Source organism: Opisthorchis viverrini (assembly GCF_000715545.1).
Source record: "Opisthorchis viverrini unplaced genomic scaffold opera_v5_1, whole genome shotgun sequence".
Lineage (NCBI taxonomy): Eukaryota > Metazoa > Platyhelminthes > Trematoda > Opisthorchiida > Opisthorchiidae > Opisthorchis > Opisthorchis viverrini.
Window position 1 is genome coordinate 7829743 of NW_008751657.1, and position 19098 is coordinate 7848840.

The window sequence follows — 19098 nt, forward strand, 5'->3', positions numbered from 1 at the left end:
ATGCCCGATTTCGACAAGATTCAGGAGGAGTTTGAAAAGCAATGGCGAATTATGAAGGTAAAACAGCTTGGATGGTGGCACGTTTTTTGTTCAGGGGAAACATTCATCTTACCTTAGTTCGGTGGAAACAATGAAAACAGCCCAATCCAATTGCTCCCAGAGTGTTAAACACTGCAAATCTTACATGCAGTTCTTGAACAATGAAATATCGAGGTAGTAAATTAGTCGCTTGTACGATTCCGATCAGACTAGAAAAATCGGCCACTACTGAGGAGAAGAAGAAATTAGCAGGTGTGAAACTGGAGCTTCAACGGAAGGAGGTTGAAATGCGTAACGTTGAGGATGTTCTTCCGCGACGTCCTGGGTATGTCCCTTTTGTTTTTCTACTAAAATCAATTTAGCCTATATCTTCGCATCGTCCTTGGGGCCCTTAACATTTCCCTGTCCAGCAAACAAGACAAGTAATGTGATTCCGTCACTTCCTGACACATCCAGATTCGCCTATAAGAATGACTATGAGCAATTCAAGATTGTTGTATCTGCAATATGCGCCGTTCTAACGTTCTTATTGTACTTTTTCATTCAAAGCAGGTGAGTTCATTCATGCTCTCTTAACGTACCCATACTATCATAGCTTCTGGTTAGGATATACACGCGTATTCTTCCAGGTGAATAGGTCAGCCTAGTTCTTTTGTCCTGACTTGAAACACCACTACAGGGATGGATATTACTCCCCCATAACTGACCGCTCGGAGACGCCATTTTTCACACTTCGGATTCCGTGACTCCTCGTTGTCTTCTATTTTTGAAAGCTTTAATGAGAGGTCCCTCAGTAGTGGTCATGGCATACATTACCCATCATATTTCCGTATAAATTTCAGTGTCTGGGGAGGACCCCATCTTCACAAAGTCTTCAGTTTATTTTCACAAGAAGTGAATCCTCTTCCAGAGGGCCATCAGACTGCCACCTGTTCAAAAATAGAAAGATTCCAGCTTCGAAGAGTTGTACAGCAGTTCTGCGCTAACTGAAATACAGAGTCTGATCCAAAGAATCTTTGACTGTCGTTGCTAGTAGTGACCGTACCTCCCCGAAGTTTACTGGGATAAATTTATCCTGAACCGGTCAGAGTGCAGTAGAGTCAGTTTTTGGGGATTTCTTCTATAGTTGGTCACCTGGGTCTTAAGGGCTTTTGCGATGAAAACGATACATATCAGATGGAGAATGATCCATGCCGAAAGTTTGAGACCGAAATTTGAATCCCTCGGACTCACTTTTTTACTCAAGAGCGCAGCGGAAACCATAATGAGCACATCGTTGCGCAGTTCGACTGATGCTCAGTGCTTAGAGCGCGAATTTACTGACCGAAAGATTTGTAGTTCGGACCCGATTTCTGTCTCTCGACTTCCCCTGTCTAGGCATGGGCAACTACTTACCCCCCCCCCCAAATAATCGGTGAACGGAACTGTGGCAGCTACAACCACTGTACGACAGACACGCGGTTCTTACAGCTGACATCTATGACGGCAACCTGGCAGTATCCCAGCCCTCGTGCTTCTTTTGGGTGGCACGGCAGTTGGGCACCGAAAGGATGCTACAACTGGACGATTTTACACAATCCAGTTTAAACTATTTTTAATCAGTATACCTGCGGGGTAATATGTGGAGAGCATGGCCTGGAAATCGTAATGTCCATGTTTAATCATCAGGTGACATTATTATTTAATTTAGGATGTGCCGTGACCGGCTTCAAACTTTCTGAATTCATCAAACTGCACTAGAGTGTCTTTCCTCAAGTTCATGAATACAATCCGTCTGACTATACGCTTTATCCTGCTCTTGCTTGACCTAGTCAACAATATTTTGTGTGTGCGAATGTCTAACCGATTTGACTAAGTGGAATTTTGTGCGAAGCAAGGAATTTCAGTCGCGTGACTAAGGCCCTTTTCTGCCACCTGGTTGTCTAGGTTCCGAAAAGCGTAGCCAAGAGGCTGCGAACGGATATTAGCCGCAGGCTTTTTGGTCGTGTAGTCTCAGATGGGCATATCTGTTACCGATGAAAATGTGGTGGATTGAAGTTGATGCTGTGAATTATCTGTGACAGTTCTGATCGGATTTGTCAACCTCATCTTGCTGCTACCGTGTTCAAAACCACTGAAATATCTGACCAAATTCTACTTTACGAAGTACCACACTCAAAACGCCTTGGGTAGTGCACCTCCTAAACTTCCTGATTTTTCTCATTCCTAGAGTATTGGACACCGTGTTTCACTTTCTGTTGGTATGGTACTACTGCACACTGACCATACGCGAGCGAATTCTAATTGCTAACGGTTCTCGAATCAAAGGGTGGTGGAACATCTATCACTTTATTTCTACTGCCTCTGCGGGAATAATGTTGATCTGGTAAGTATACATAATGTGATTTTGAGTACTTCAACATCGTTGTGATTTAGATTCTTCTAGTGTTCAGCATCTCGTTTCTTTAGATATCTGCTTCTGCACGCCTTGCCCCTATATGTTATCTACTCCATTCTTTTCCCTTCTGGCTCAAACTGATCTAAGTAGGCTTTCATCTGTTGCTGACTGTAGAACCCCCCACATATCAAGCATATTTACTGAGCTATATGCAGTTGCTTAATCCTGGTGAGGTGCCACCTGGATGGAGTGCTGTTTGTAATCTAGGACTGTCTTCGACCCAGCATGTCCTTTGCTTCAAACGGTATATTACGCAGTAAGCTGCGCACTTAACCAAACTCAGGTAACGTATATTTATGTTTGCCGTGGGAGACCCTTACGAGGGGGAAACCATCCTCTTGGAGAGTCCACGGCAGCGTTCCGCATGGCTCATGGGGTATTGTACAGTCTCTAAGAATGCCAACTTCAGGAGGGTCCATATATCTTCTCTGATAGTTTCTCTTAGGGATTCGCTGTAAAATGGTTTTGAGTACATTCCTGCGCTAACCTTGGAGCCTTCCAGTTTCCCTATGGATCTTCATTCTCCACCTCATATCCTATCGTAATGTTGGAGTAGTTACTTGCGATCCCTACTGTGCGTCTTTACTGCAGCATCGTTTTCACTCCGTAAAGCCAGGTAGTTCCAGCTGCCAGTGGCTGATAGAAAGTGAGTTACCGGACTGATATATTTGCAACCCTGAAACACTTCTTCGGTCAAGTGAACGACTCGGAAGATGATATCGCCAGATTAGTCCTGACTTTATTTCCACCGTAATCAAGCCTCGTTTGATGTGCGCGTCCGATCGTCTTGAAACGCATATTCCACTTTTGACTATATAGTAGTTCCAGTAGTCAGAATATCGATAGCCTAGCCAAGTTGTTCATGTAAAGGTCCATCATGTTTGTGCACAATTTTTTGGCGTTCTTGACCCTGAATTATTTTCCCTTTGGGATCTGACAGCAATTTCGAGCCTCTTAGTTTCATTTTTGAAGAAGTGGCTCGCGTATGGCAACTAGGACACCCTTTGCTTAATGTCAGTCACGTCAGACAACGAACAGGGTGTTCATCTCATTCTGTTCTATACGACGAGGTTTCTACAAAATCCGATTACTTTTAGACGGTCCATTTTTGGTCCGCATTTCGTTCATGGCCCCGGTGTCGATTATAGAACGAGATAACTCGTTTTCCATATTGCTGGCCAAATATAACCAGACCTAGGAACCCAGTTTTGATGCAGTTCGTCAGTGGATTTGATTGATGTGTGCCCGTTTCAGTCGCTTCTGTAATTTCTAAGCATTAAACAGTGCACGATCCGTTCAGTGCTCCCCTGAAGCCATTCTAATACCTCGACCACATTTAGGATTGCAATGCACCTGAGAGGATAGATTCTGGTTCCAATTATCTTTGAAAAGAGTAGTGTTTTGCATGTTGGAACTCCATAAACTCCGATCGTTCTTTGTCCGAACAGCTTCGTTCGTGTGTTTACTTCCTTTCAGGCCACGATCGCAGTCATACGACGAGTTTCGTGACCAATTCATGCTTTTTTCACTGTGCATGAGTAAGTTTTCTCTCCATCTGCTGAGATCACTGTTAATTATCGCTTAATGTTGGTATTTACGTGCTTCAATTGTTGCTCAGTACCATGGGTGATGGATTTTATTCGAATGAAAAAGTCAGCGCCTCTTTAGGGAAGTTTACTGAGGCGAGCGCAGCACTGCGCTTTTCGATTTTGTTAAAAAGAAGCTTTCGCGATCACTGTTTAAAATATACGCCCACCCAACTTGTGGTGTTCTGGAGAAAATATATCAGACCTTATTTCTGGATCCGAGGTATATATATATATATACAGCATATATATAGTACGTTAGCTTACTATTGATTAGGTCGATTAGGGTCGATTTTCCATGGTCTCGAGGCGGACAGATGTGTCCTGACATAGGCGCGACCGGCTGTGGGATGTAATTGTATTCATGTGAGCGTAGTGCGCGCACTTTCACTTATTGAAACTCGGCTACCTAGCTTTTCGTTTCGCTTCTATTTCCTATTTTCGTTACTGTCCCCTGCGGAACTATAAACCAGTCTCATGAACCATAGTTGCCATGTACTGACTCGAGATACGTACTCTCGAACAAACATGAAGCGATGTTTCGAGTGTTTGTGCGCCCAATCGCCTCCTGCAAACCAACAAGATCCATTGGTTCTTGATGAACCGTTAAGAGTTCATATGAGAATCAACGACGTGCCATGCTACCGGAAGCCACTATTTCCACTCCACGTTGTCCTTCTAGGCTTCCAGTGTAATCTGTTTTGGCCGGTTTCCTGATGTCACTGCTTGCCAGAGCCAGTTTTCCACCTGACATATGGAGAGCCAGGTTCGCACCAGCTCTAATCTACCTTGCGAAGCTCTCCATCGTTGCGCGTTCTTTAGCTCAATTTATCAGCTATAAACCATGTACCTAGGCACATTAATGTTTCGAGTGTTTGTGCGCCCAATCGCCTCCTGCAAACCAACAAGATCCATTGGTTCTTGATGAACCGTTAAGAGTTCATATGAGAATCAACGACGTGCCATGCTACCGGAAGCCACTATTTCCACTCCACGTTGTCCTTCTAGGCTTCCAGTGTAATCTGTTTTGGCCGGTTTCCTGATGTCACTGCTTGCCAGAGCCAGTTTTCCACCTGACATATGGAGAGCCAGGTTCGCACCAGCTCTAATCTACCTTGCGAAGCTCTCCATCGTTGCGCGTTCTTTAGCTCAATTTATCAGCTATAAACCATGTACCATAGGCACATTGATTCCAGCTGCTACGATTTCGATTATCGGGAAACGGAAAGTGTGGGACATGGATCCAAGCCTTGGAGGCGGTGGCATGTCCCGTTAGTTACTCAGGTGATGCACCTGGACTCCGCTCTTAGAGGATTCTACTCAAGGATCGTCTTACCGTTTTTATTACTATCTGAGGTCATTTCAAGATATGCTTATCACCATATCAGCAATTTCGTTTGGATCTTGTTTGCAATCTCTGTAGATAATAACCTCAACACATGCTCCCTTAGCGACTCCTCGAACTTGTCAACCGAAACAGTTGACCCGATTGCGCCCCATACTTATTCGGTTATTGTGCATCACTGTGGACGCTGATTCGTTCCGTATATTTTGCATTACCACATGGGCATGTAAATGTGACTGGATCATTCTGTACGGATTTGGTGAGAGAGGCTAACACAGTTATATCAGTGTATGCTGCAAATGTTACTCATGACTATGGGCTTCCGTAACAGCGTCTTGATTCGTTCAGTTTATTCAGTATCGTTTATATCTACCGTTCAGTTAGTCTGTCAGATTCGATGTTTTCTGATTGGTTGAGCACGAAGGAATCAGCTTCCGGGTTTCATCTGTAGATAATCAAACTCTGTTCTAACGGCACCAGAAATTCTTTGTTATTTACTAGAAAATTCTGCTAGGTCTTTCGTTTCGCGTTGATGGGTGGTTGAGGCAGGTCCTTCATGCACATCCGTCTTCTTTGTGTTGATATTTTGTGATCTTACCATCTGTTTCTCCTAATGATAGCTGAGCGACTTCCGGTAGGGTTTCCTCTTGTGCCTTTGTGTCTTTTAATTGGACAAGTGAATCTCGAGTACAACTTGTAGCATGGGGATAATTTTTAAACGGATTACTTTCTCAAGCAATTCACGTCAGACTTCACTACTCCCATTGATCGGTGCTAAACAAGCACGCTTTCCGACCATCGAAATCTTTTCATAAAGGAAACCACTCTCTGAAAACTTCGACAGCCTGCTATTGGTTTCGCCCTTCTTGGGGCTCATCAGGTAGGCACAGTCGCCGAGTTCCCATAAACTTACTCTCCTGCTTAAACCCAAACTGAACAGATTTAGACAAATTTTCTAATCTGAATATCTATTTAATTTTTAGTGGGTGAACCTCGTTCAATATATTCCTCAACTGAATGTGCTGCAATTTGCCGTCGAATTTAGGTTGACGGAAACTCGGGGATTGTGTCTGCCTCATGAGCCCCAAGCAGGGCGAAACCGGTCGTGGGCTGTCGAAGGATTTTCAGCAACTTTGTACAGCAATGAAGCATCGGTGTTGAACACTGATGTCATGTGTAGTTGATTCAGAGGTTGTGGATCGTATCAAACATGATGATGATGATGATGATGATGAGTTCATTTTATAAAAATATACCGCGATATCTCAAATATAATACCAGCCGAAACATGATGCGACCTTTTTGCAGCACATTCAGTTGGAGCGTATCGTAAACAAGAGATTCGGGCGAATTTTCCATGGAAATCAAATTAATATGCAAATAAAAGTATTTTTCTACCATCAGAACGGGTCTGAGTAGGACTGCTTTTTCTGGTGTGCGCGGACGCAGCATCGCTTTTTTTTACGTTCACTAGTAGTTTTGGGAGTTGGTTATGCACTTTTTGGGTATGTTCTCGCAGCTAATTCGCTGGCAGTAACGGAACGACTATCAGTTTTCGGTTAACCCGAATCAACTCCACAAGTTGGTTGGGTTTAGGATTTGTCCACTTTCATGTTCTCCGGCTCTTGATCCGTGTCACTATTTACAAGTCATACAGTGATTCCGGTGGGACTGAGAGGAAACAACCTCACATTAGTGACGACAGTTCATAAAACAAGTGCTAACCCATTGAAGATGTGTAGGTTGGACCATGTCCTGTTTGTATGAGGGCTTACAGAGATGTTGAGCCATGCGTTGAGAGTATTGTCCTAGACACACAAGTGCCATTGAGTATGCGATTAGGCTGTTTGTCGCCGTCGCTAGCTATTGTTGTAGCTCATTTCTCGGTCCCTATCCAGATACATCACGTTACCAATGCGACTGAGTCTGCTGGGAATGGTCCAGAGAGTTGGATTCCGTTTGAGACTTAGCTTGTCTTATGATAATACCACCTTTGACTTGCTCGTGCTTGGTCCAGCCACCCGAAGGTTGCACGAGGGCCGGGATACTTCCAGGTTACCCAAGCCTAGGCAGGGGAGGTCAAGAGGCAGAGGTAGGACCTTCCGGTCAGTAAATTCGCGCTCTAACCACTCGGGCCATCTCGCCCTCATGTTTGGTAGGTAGAGTCTGCAGATCTGAAGTCTCTGTCGTGAATTTCGCTATTTGGTGGGTTGCTTATTGGTTCGTTTATATTTAGTCAACCGTTTGTAGATGGTGTGAATCAGGCCGTTTTAACGCACCATAGTCCTTCAAGTGCGGATCTTATTGTTCTCATCTTCATTCTGCTTTTTGGGATGAAATACTGCAAGAGGAAACAGAGGTTTAGTTGTGGCCAAAAACAGATGTTCAAGTCCATGAAGGTTTTTTGCCCACATTTCGCACTCACCACAGTAACATGACGCGTTCCCATCGTACTCGTCACCTAGTGCTTCACCGTCTTCGTTCTCCGGTTTGTCATCCTGATTGTGAAATAGAACAGCACCCTTTGACTCTGGTTCTTTTCCGCAGTTTGTTTGCATCTGCATGAACACTTCTTTCTACCTACCCATCTCCGTTCAACATCCAACAGGTATCGTCCATTGTTTCCAGTATCAGTATCAAATTGGTTGTCTGTACAAGTTACGTGCTCTGGGTGAAATCCATCCCATGTACATAACGATAGGTGAGTTGAATTTCTGGTCAGATACTACAGTTTAGATTTCAACACCTCTTTTCCCGTACACTGATGGCCTTATTGAGCAAAGATTTCGCACCAGAGGTTTTGTGTGTAGAGGCCTGATGTTGTCGAGTGGTTTACCGTCAAATTGGCCGGCCATTTGTGTTCAGAACGCATATGATATATGTAGGTTCACTAAGGTTATTTAAACTGCATTCCCATTCACGGCTGCTTAATAGCGGACGAAAGCCGCAGACAGCCGTGGAACTCGTCAGAAATAGTCCTGCCTTCCTAACTCGAATTCCCTTCCTGAATGAGGATAACTCACCACTCACGTCCTCCTTCTTTCGAATCGTGACACCACCTCTTCTACTTTCGGCATTTTATTTAACGACTAATGGTTAGCCGTCTGGATACTTATCAAATACCGACAACATGTGCCACTCGTCTTTCTCGGAAGTTTGCACTCTAAGACTCATCCATATATCTCGGACCGAGGACAGTGGATACTACAGAAGATTATGAATCTCTGTTGTTGCCGTTCCTCTACTCAGTCCCTGTCTCTACCCAAGGGGCCTAAGGACGGCTTGGTACTAAGTCCAACATCATTCACACTTTTTTCCCCACTAATTGGGCACATCTTCTCTAATTGTATTTCGGGTGTAATGAGTATCGCCATGCCGCCGAAACAGAGACCTTATTTGTCAGTTGTTTACGAATTCCACATCTATCTGATTCCAAAACACGGTTTTGGACGTTTTTTAGATTGAATTAACGAACCAACACATAACTACTCCCTTCACATCAGCCCTCAGCTACACGCAGTTTTCTCATTCTTTTTGACCAATATGTTGTTATGCATTGAATGTAGCATAGTAAAGAAGCTCACACCATCACGTGCTGTGTGAATTTAGAATAGGTAAGGTATTTTCCCGAGAATGTATCCGCTGCCCTAGTTTAATTTCTCATCGCTGTTTTAACGAACAGGTGTGTGCTCCACCGTTCTATTTTTTTGTTCTTTACATTCCCACTTGATTGTGACCACTCTTGTTGATGTTGATAGTGTATTTTCAGTGCATTTTCAAGCCTTCTCTGTAAGCCATGATTTAGAATGACTTTCTCAGTGGGAGCCGGTTATTTCATTTTCCCGTTCAATTAAACACTTTAACTCGCGAACAGTCAGTTTGGTCACCTCGACCAGTCCCTGCTCTTCCCAAACCCACTCACATGACATTGTATTATGGGGTATCAATGAATGCGTTTTCCTAGACTTACAATAACAAACTCGTTCCAACCACTAGTTTTCAGTCGGGCTTTTGTAATCATATACACTTACCACCGTTGTTGGATGAGGTTTAGGTTACTTGTGTTGATATTCGGCTCCCTATGGAATTACACCGGTTGCTTCATCTACACACCGTCGTTTCCAGTATGATCATGTTGAAACTTTTGACCTGTTTATTCCCTTCCGTTTTGTCTGATACTGTTGGACTATTGTCTGTTGCCACCGTGCTCAATTACATTGTCTCATCCTGAAACAACAGATGGATTCAAATCGTGGATGTTCAAACGACTAACATTCATTCTGCCTTTCCTATACGGCGTCTACGCATTTGAGATGTACAATGCCTATTGTTTGTATGAAATTTCTCGACAACCTTACTGTCAAGAATGGCAGGTAAGTTGTTCGCCTGTTCTTTGAATAGCCCCAAGGAATTTTTAGAAAGCATCTGGGTTCATGATTCCTTCGCATACTTGTTTACATCGAGTGTTTATTCTTCCAGGTCCTTTGGAGAGGCTGGGCACAGTATCCATTACTTTGATGGGGGGAGATGGCCCAAGTGGTTAGATCGCGAATTTACTGACCGGAAGGTCCGTGGTTCGAATCCGACCTCCGCCACTCGACTTCCCCTGTCTAGGCTTGGGCAACCGGGCAGTATCCCAGCCCTCGTGCTTCCTTCGGGTGGCATGGCAGCTAGGCATCGGAAGGGTGCTACAGCTGAACGCTTTCTTTTTTTTTCTTTCCATTACTTTGATACACTGCTGTTCCTGCCTCGTAACGACCATCTATCTTATTCGGCGAACATTCTTGTTCGTGAATCGCTTTCCTGCTCATAGGTGGCGAAATAACCTCCGGGATTGCAGGCCTCTTCAATCCGACGGGCTGTTGAGAGACATTGGTGGCATAATACTGAATGGTTAAAACGCCAAAATTGATTAATAAACAGAGGAATAGACAACAATCAAACTGGCCTCCTTAATATAGTCGGATTTAATCGCATGAGACCTAGGAATAATTCATAAGAGTGGCAGTTAGACCCCTGGTTTTTGGAATTTGCGTTCCTTTTGGGTTCTTCATTTTGTATTACGCTTCCGTATCAATAAGTAACGGTTCCTAGTGAACTGTTTCTCGATCAAGTTCTTGCTGTCAGAAATTCTGTCAAGTCTAACCGTATAAAACTTGAAAAGTTGATCTGATTCTATCAGTATTACGACTCCAAATCGTTTACCGCGTTGTATGAGGATTGCACCATAAATAGAATGCATTTCTTTAATGTGCTTATAGTGGTCCGCGACCAAACTGGGTTGCTGACTTAAAGCGGCAGATAGAAATTGGTTTGTTAGATTGACCAACCTCACCTGGAACTAACCGGCATTTTCATCGCCACGCGATGACAGATGGTATTTTGCCCGACTCAGTTCTTCAAATTTCCTCAAAGGAGACTTCCTGCCACAGCATGTTAGACGTTCGATCAACTATTATCTCTGTTATGTACGTCAACCATTGAAAGGATTGATATGGATTTTTATGATGAGGCTTAGGTGATTATCCGACCCGATTGAATAGGCTACTATCAAAGAAGAGACCATCGAAGACCATTACGAAATGCAGCAAAATGGTAAAAACACACTGATGATTCGATTAAAGAGTCTAATAACTTCATCGGCTTGATGGTTCAGATCCACTCTTAGTAGCCTTGGTACGTCATATGAAGTGCGGAAACTTAGCCAGCGGAATCGCAGCAGTGCCAGTCTTTAATTGCCGAATACTTTCCTGTGTTGTATCGTTTCTCAGCTTTCCACTTAACAGACCTTTGACATGTGTGGTCCTCGGCGACCTGGTCCATCAAGGTGCCGTTTATCAGTATGTATGGGTCCACCAAGAAGTTGTTTCGTATCCTATCCTTCTTGATTCAGCAAACATGCCCCAACTGTTGTAGACAGCTGTATAGCACAATAGTCTCTATTCCGTCACAACGCAATCAGTATCAGAAGTTGTTTCGTATCCTATCCTTCTTGATTCAGCAAACATGCCCCAACTGTTGTAGACAGCTGTATAGCACAATAGTCTCTATTCCGTCACAACGCAATCAGTATCAGAAGTTGTTTCGTATCCTATCCTTCTTGATTCAGCAAACATGCCCCAACTGTTGTAGACAGCTGTATAGCACAATAGTCTCTATTCCGTCACAACGCAATCAGTATCAGAAGTTGTTTCGTATCCTATCCTTCTTGATTCAGCAAACATGCCCCAACTGTTGTAGACAGCTGTATAGCACAATAGTCTCTATTCCGTCACAACGCAATCAGTATCAGAAGTTGTTTCGTATCCTATCCTTCTTGATTCAGCAAACATGCCCCAACTGTTGTAGACAGCTGTATAGCACAATAGTCTCTATTCCGTCACAACGCAATCAGTATCAGAAGTTGTTTCGTATCCTATCCTTCTTGATTCAGCAAACATGCCCCAACTGTTGTAGACAGCTGTATAGCACAATAGTCTCTATTCCGTCACAACGCAATCAGTATCAGAAGTTGTTTCGTATCCTATCCTTCTTGATTCAGCAAACATGCCCCAACTGTTGTAGACAGCTGTATAGCACAATAGTCTCTATTCCGTCACAACGCAATCAGTATCAGAAGTTGTTTCGTATCCTATCCTTCTTGATTCAGCAAACATGCCCCAACTGTTGTAGACAGCTGTATAGCACAATAGTCTCTATTCCGTCACAACGCAATCTCCATAGGGTCCCAGTGCCTGACACCCTCTCAATCCAATTGGTACTGAGTATCCGCCTCAAGTGAAAGCCACTCGATATATTACACTTGTTTATGCTACAAGAGCTGTAATAGAACGAGTAGTTGATGTCCGCTGTGTACCTGTGTCTAACGGTTATTGTTTAGAAAGATGGCCCAGCCGAAATGGGATTGCACTCCACAGCAGTAGCGCATGCTGGTCAGCTACGAGTTTAGGAACCTTGTGTATTTCTTATATCAATCCTTACCTGGAGTATCAACTGGAAATCTTTGAACGATACGTGATGTTACCATTCCCATCTGCGTTGCATCTTTGTTGAGTGAGCGTTGCCTAAACGGACCGAAAGTTAAGTCAGAATGTCTTATACGGTCCCCTAAAAATCATTTATGGGCAATTACTCACTCAATCTAGTCTGCCAAACAAGTTTAGCGGAGCTCTCCATGTCCCTATACAATAGAATTGAGGTAGAACCAAGCAATCTTGTGTAGTTTAAGGTGCTGGTCGCATGCTATGATGTGACAGGGATGATAGATTCTTTACTGGATCTACCACTCCCAGCTGTCCCCAGTTGCCGCTGGCAAGACAGTAGTTCTCGTTTATGAGCAGTCTTGACACTAGATTGACCAGTTCTGGACCAGTTGTACACTACGATGCAATCTTTAGTTCCGATCCTTCTCACGGCGTCTAGAACACAACCGAATGCCCAACCAAAATGGTAGTTCGCAGGGAGTCCGGGATTTACAACCCATCCACCCAGTCTTATCTGACCGACCTTAGTTTTGTCGCCAATAAATTTCTTGGCTTTATTGATCACCTCTCCCTCTTCGTCCCAATCTGCATTAAAAAAGCCTCCTTGCTCAGTTCAACTTAGATTTCGGGATGTAACAAAAGGAGGCCAATAATGGAGCAACGAATCCCATTTGAGAACTACCTTAGGCGGACGTACCTTTGAGGGTTCATGATGGATGAGCTTTCGGTTCGACCTTCGGATCAAATTATAGCTTCAACGACTTCGGGTGGGGAAAACGAAGTGACGAAAAAAGATTCAAAACACACTTCGACGATGCTATCAGGAGTAGTGTATGCAACAGATACAATTGACAGTTAATCCATGGTTCGGACACGATCAGGAAACGCACAATCATCCTCCCCCTGTCAAATTTCGGGACAACCTAGTGGAACTGTTGTCCATGGTGCAAACTATGATGATCTGAGATAGCTAAAAGTCTGATCACTAGTGTCCAAATTACGTTCTCGAAAGCTTGTCTACGTACGAGGTCGGTAAGCATTGGCGTAAGTTTCCACATCTCTATCAGCTGCCTTATTTTCAGTTGTTCGGGTGGCACCGTGCAAGCTGCTTGCTGAAATGTGCACACGGATAATCGGCAAAGTAGTGTTGTGGGCATGGAATCTCATTTTGATGGCCAGGCAAAAAGCTGACCCATTCGTTGCAAAATCAGGATGAAGTAACTTGCCTGAAGAAACTTGCAAACTAACTCAACGAGTTGTATGTTCTCACTCGATCAATGTCCATCATTTCCATGTAGCCACATATTTGATAGGTGTTAATTTAGTCGTCTTTAGTTCAAAGTTTCCACTGGTGGGTCTGTCGTGATGTTATGTAGCTGGCTGGTGGTGATAACTGGAGTTCAGTCGTAAAGATTTGTGTTCAATTTGGTCTCGTCGAACGTCATTTTTTTGATTTGACGCTGAGGCCACAGGATTCGCAATTTGCAAACGGTACTTGAAACTATCACACGTTCAGTGGAGCCAGGTTCTATGTTTCTGTCACCTTAATGTACAATGTAAACCGTAACTATTTGGGCCGAAATCTTTCGTTCGTTTTACGTGAAACGCATTCGTGGACTTCTGGATTTATTTCGACCATCTGCTGCAATAATTCAACTTTCACATGCGGTAATCCTGAGCGAAATGTGCCCTTCTAAACTAGTTTACACTGAGTGTCTGTTGTTAAATTGCGTATAACCTAATGTGGGCGGTCATCTGATATGAGTTTTGGATTAGGTCAGTTAGTGGTACAAGATTACTCTCACAAAGAATCCACTTTCCTAATAATGACACTTTCCATGAACCTTTGCGAATTCGACAGAAGATACAGGGCGTGGAGAAATCGCTCCCCTTCCTCTTACATCAACTGCTTTTTCGCACATTTCGAACCCATTCTTCCTTGACAACTCTAGTGACGACTGCAGGGTGCTATAGGTGTTATTATTTTTGGCGCATCCATAGCAGATGTGTGAACGGACGCTTTGTGCGAACAAAGGGCTGATAAACACACTTGAAACGTTGCCCAACGTACACCGATCGATGTCATCTGCTAACCCACACTGCTGGACCATACAGTACCATCTTTGTGATGGGTACAGCTAAACAATTTTCAGTACCTATCACCGAGCACAACCAGTCTTCCTACGCAGAGGTGGTGCGTGTATGCCCATGTGACTACACGACATCAGGCCTGTGAAAAACACTAGCCAAAGACGTTTTTCGGGATGACCAAGGGTGCTTGTCACACTTGGTAAAGGCAATTATTTGTAACAATGCTCACTTTTGTGTGGCTACTTTCCTCACACTTCTCATATAAAGTTGAAAAATCAAAAACGCTCCCCGGAATCTAATGCTTCTTGGAATGACGGAGCGTTTCTATGACCTTAGTGTTAAGTTGTATGTCGGTTACTAAACCTTAGTGAAGAGCACATGCAAGCGAGTGATGAAGCTAGCGCCTGTTGAAACTCATTCGACGTCATGTCAAGCCAATGAGCCTAAGGAAACACAAATATAGAGTTGTGCCAAAAATTGACAAAGATACATCACTTAACAACTGCGGCATACAATGTAGTGTTATAGAACAAGAAGATAAATTAAAAATGGATGCATGGAGCGATTCAGAGCCGCTGGGCATGCGGTATCTATGCTACTTTAGATTGTCGAAGGCTAAAATAACGTAGTTGACCTCGTGGACAAACACCAGAAATATTCACAAACAGTCGAAATACTGGTGGAGTTATCTGTCTCCCCCCATGAGGAGCCGCCCTCAGGGTGACCGATTTTGTTGTTCATTCAACGGAGGAGCTCTTTGTCGTCACCCTCGCATCTAACCGTACGAAGTCCTCCTAAGAAGAAGCCATCCCAGATTTTCTCAAGATTCAGTTCAATTCAGTTATCCAACGATAAAGTGTGTATCACACTACAGTGGTTCAAGCCACTACACTTTCATGCACTGAGGGTAAGGAAAATGATTAAACAGCACTAGAGGCGGTAGCTCAATTGATTCATTGGAGTTAAATCCTCCTATATGTCTGATAAAGCTGAGAGTGTGACATGTGCTCGCGTAAGGTGACTGCTCTGATGCGGAACCATCACTGGTTGCGTGACAGGGCCATATCTATCAGCACTACAAACAATTGGTTTGTCTCATCTGGCACCCTCAACATTGGTGATCTGGTACTCCCACCAGGCCCACACGTTGGTCAGACACAGGGAGTCTTTGAAGATCTACACGCAGCTGTACGCCGCACCTGGGCGGTGTACATTGCTTTCAACAGCCAAACTGATGTCATAGACTCCTCAGATGCCAGAGGTTGATAAATGCCACACAGACCTTCCCGATTTGGAAAGTGATTTCCTCTTGTGCCAGTCGCGAGAAATGTAGCTTCCCAGATAAACGAACTTATCTCCCTCATTGGCCAGTTCATCGGAAAGCATGAGGTTTGGATTCAACGCGACCCAGGCTTGCAGCACAATTTTGCAGTTTGTGAGTGTGAACCATATGCCGAACCGTGCAGCAGGTCATCTAGAATAATTCGTGTTGTTGAACGGCACCTTCAATATACGCAGTATCTGAACGGACGTCCCGGGAGCATATCAATTCCCAGAGGTGTTAGTGGGTAATAAAAAAGACTCAAATAACATATTGATTTGTACGTTGAAGGGGAAGGTCGACAAGGCAGTCTTGCTTGGCACCAGTGATCGTGATGAACTCAGACAAAGATTCGTCATAGAACCTTATTTGTCCCTAGGGTACGGCAGTGAAGCATCACTGTTGAACACTGATGTCATGCTGTCGATGATGATGATGATGTCCCTAGGAGAATACTTATAAAGTATTTATAGGGGACAGCGTTTTACATGGGTCATCTTTCACTAACAAACACAGCCATAGCTTCAGACAGATTCAAAAGCAGCGCCAGAAGGAGTAGTGTAGATCAAGCACTTACCGCAATGCACCCACGGCCAGGGCAACTTAGCTTGATTTCGAAGAATCCGACTCTCTCGATAGTGGATCGACATACGCACGCTAATGCCAGGGAGTCAGCCCTGCTGGATTGATGCGACGCTGACTTTCGCACGATGTTCGTGCACCACTTTTGAATATAGGCGTTCCCGTTGAGGTGGTGTCAGTATTACTGCACTCCATGTATTTTGGAGAACAGGGATTCAAGCATTTCTCTCGCAACCTCCCTGGTCCGTACCACCATCACTATGGACGTTTTAGGGATCTGCGTGCACCACGACAGCCATTTGTTGCTAGAGTAGCTTCCCAGGCAGCAGTGGGAGCTGCTGATCCTAACGGTATCCAGAATTTCTAAGGCTTCGGGCATGAATTTTTTCATCTTGTTCCAGTATGTTTCCAAACCACCACCATTATTGTCGCCACAACAATCATTATGGCCTTGAAAGCTTCTAGGCTTTGGAGGTAGTGAACTGAACTACTTTGTTTCAACCGGCATGCTTCGGAGGGAACCCAATTGGTACAAGTAACAGCACAGTGCCGTGGTCAGAGTTAAGTTGTACACTCCAGAAGTAACGCACTCTTGAACTGAAGCAGCCCATCGGTAGCCAATTGTCACATGGTTCAACTGAGTCCAGGACTGATTTGCATTTGGTGGCCCCCTGTAAACAGTGAGTGCTGATGCCGAGATGCGTTGGTCTTGACTGAGCCGGTCAGCCGGACAGTGAAAAGGTCCTTCCCGCTAAGGCACAGTCAACCCTGTGACTGCGTACGGTTTCCACGCTGTTGGCACCACAAACCGTTGCATCATGATCACCAGACAGCTTAAGACTGAGCTCAACAAATCTGCGTTCGCCTTGAGTAGCTTCAAGTGCATGACCGAAGTGAAGTCTTGTGTACACGTTTCAGAGGCAACATACGCTGATTGAAAGCGAAATCTTCATCTGAGCAAGGGTTGCTTATTGCCCATTTTGATGTAGTATATAGACGTTTGAAGCCGCAAGATTGAACAGATCTTTCGAATTTACTAAAGGTTCGGCAGATTAATTTACTGGACAGTTATTTACAAACAGAGCAACGGCCGAGTGGTCGAGATCTGTTTGGGTTAGAAAGGCCTGGTTGAAGGAAGTGTGGGTGGAGATCGGTGAACGAAGAGCCCTAAGGACAAATGAAACTCCTCATACCGAAGAGGAGGACTTGATGTAGGGATCTGATCTCTGGCCTACAAGGTGGCAGGTATATGTAGGGTTTTTTGAGAGCCCTTCTTTTAGCCTTCGACTGCATAGTCATAGTCATCCCATTACTCTTCCAACTAGACGTCCAAATTAACTCCCGCTCTGTTTTCATTGCACACTCAGCGTCACTCTGTGTATGCTTTTTCACGTAGGTCCTAGCTGTTGCACTCCTGGATGCCATCCGGGCCATGGGGAATCTGATCACTATGGGCTTAGTTATACGACAGAAGTTTCGCTCAATATCCGCTGTTGAGTTCTACCGATTGAAGAGTCAATACCACTTCTCACAACCGTCAAAAGGAAGTTCTGGAGATGAATCCGTCTTTGCTGTGAACAAAGGAGATGTCATTGAATCAAATCTCTTGCCTCCGGACGAAACGTGCGCGGTCCAGCGTCAGCCGACAGCAGACTCCTGAGTAGCTATCCGCTATTTAGTCTAGCATCTCACTGAATCCTGTTGGTGTTCGACTGTTAGCCATTGTGTCATTCTTTGATTCTCATGAACTCCGTTGTGCAACTTATCACTTTTCTTCACGAAGCGCTCTCTGTCTGTTTGTTGTTAACGTATATTCTTAGACTCATCCATGTTTTCATCAGTCATGTCAGCTATTTCGACCTTGTTCCAAACGGCTCACGCTAATTGTTTATCCTCAAAACCCACTCAGGTAATGTGCTCTTCTGTCACTGTTCCCTGTATCATATGTCCCTGTGTCTCCATTGTCCCATTCGATGCTCAATCAGAATCTGTTTCCAGTCCCATGGTGATTTGATTAAATACAGTCCGCAGATGAAAACACTCTTTTTCAATCTTTTCTGTAATTGGCTGTTTTGGGCAGTATATGGGATCCATTGCTGATGGATTATCTCAGGTGGACTCATAAACGCAAAGTTCGGACAATTCCCCCATGGATAAGTCGTTCTGACGCCACGTCGTCCACGTTTCCTTCGGTTTATTGCCAGAACGTTTGGTGGTTTTAGTGTCTGTTGTGTGCTGCTGAAGTGGATAGGACTAAGAGACCTTCCAGGATATTGCACTGTCACATATTGGGTACATACCAAATTCTAGTGACATCCAAGAAGAGAGGTTATATGTTCGGTAGAATGAATTTCCAAAACGTTGGGCTGAACACCATCACGAAACGAACAGAAGGATTTATAAGGTGGTGACTGTCCTAGTAAGATTACTAGTGGTGCGGGAGTGCTTTATCACCTGTCCGTGAGAGGACATATGCTGCGCGATATTAGCCGTGGCTTTGAAGAGATAGACACAAGTCACGTGGTTTTTCGAATCAACTCAATTTCAGTCATTTTATGTCTGTAAATGTGTTACTTAAATGTGCAATACAGTTCACTCACAAATCGTAGAAACGCCTGACGAGCGGAATTGTGTAAATCTTTCCTACTATGGCAAGCATATTATCGTTAATCGCTGTCAAGCGAGACATGTTTATTCGTTTCTGAATTTTGTCC

At 44.2% G+C, this 19098-nt stretch overlaps 1 protein-coding gene across 1 annotated transcript; it reads left to right on the forward strand.

Annotated features, from left to right (window-relative positions):
* On the forward strand, positions 1-18413 carry T265_00133 (hypothetical protein; the record flags this gene model as incomplete). The annotated part of the gene is made up of 10 exons (XM_009163790.1): positions 1-57; positions 95-213; positions 248-364; positions 402-461; positions 496-591; positions 2249-2404; positions 3953-4014; positions 8016-8108; positions 9647-9780; positions 17781-18413. 10 exons carry the CDS (start codon positions 1-3, stop codon positions 18042-18044), a joined length of 1158 nt encoding a protein of 385 aa, XP_009162054.1.
* Between the last annotated feature and the right edge of the window lie 685 nt (positions 18414-19098).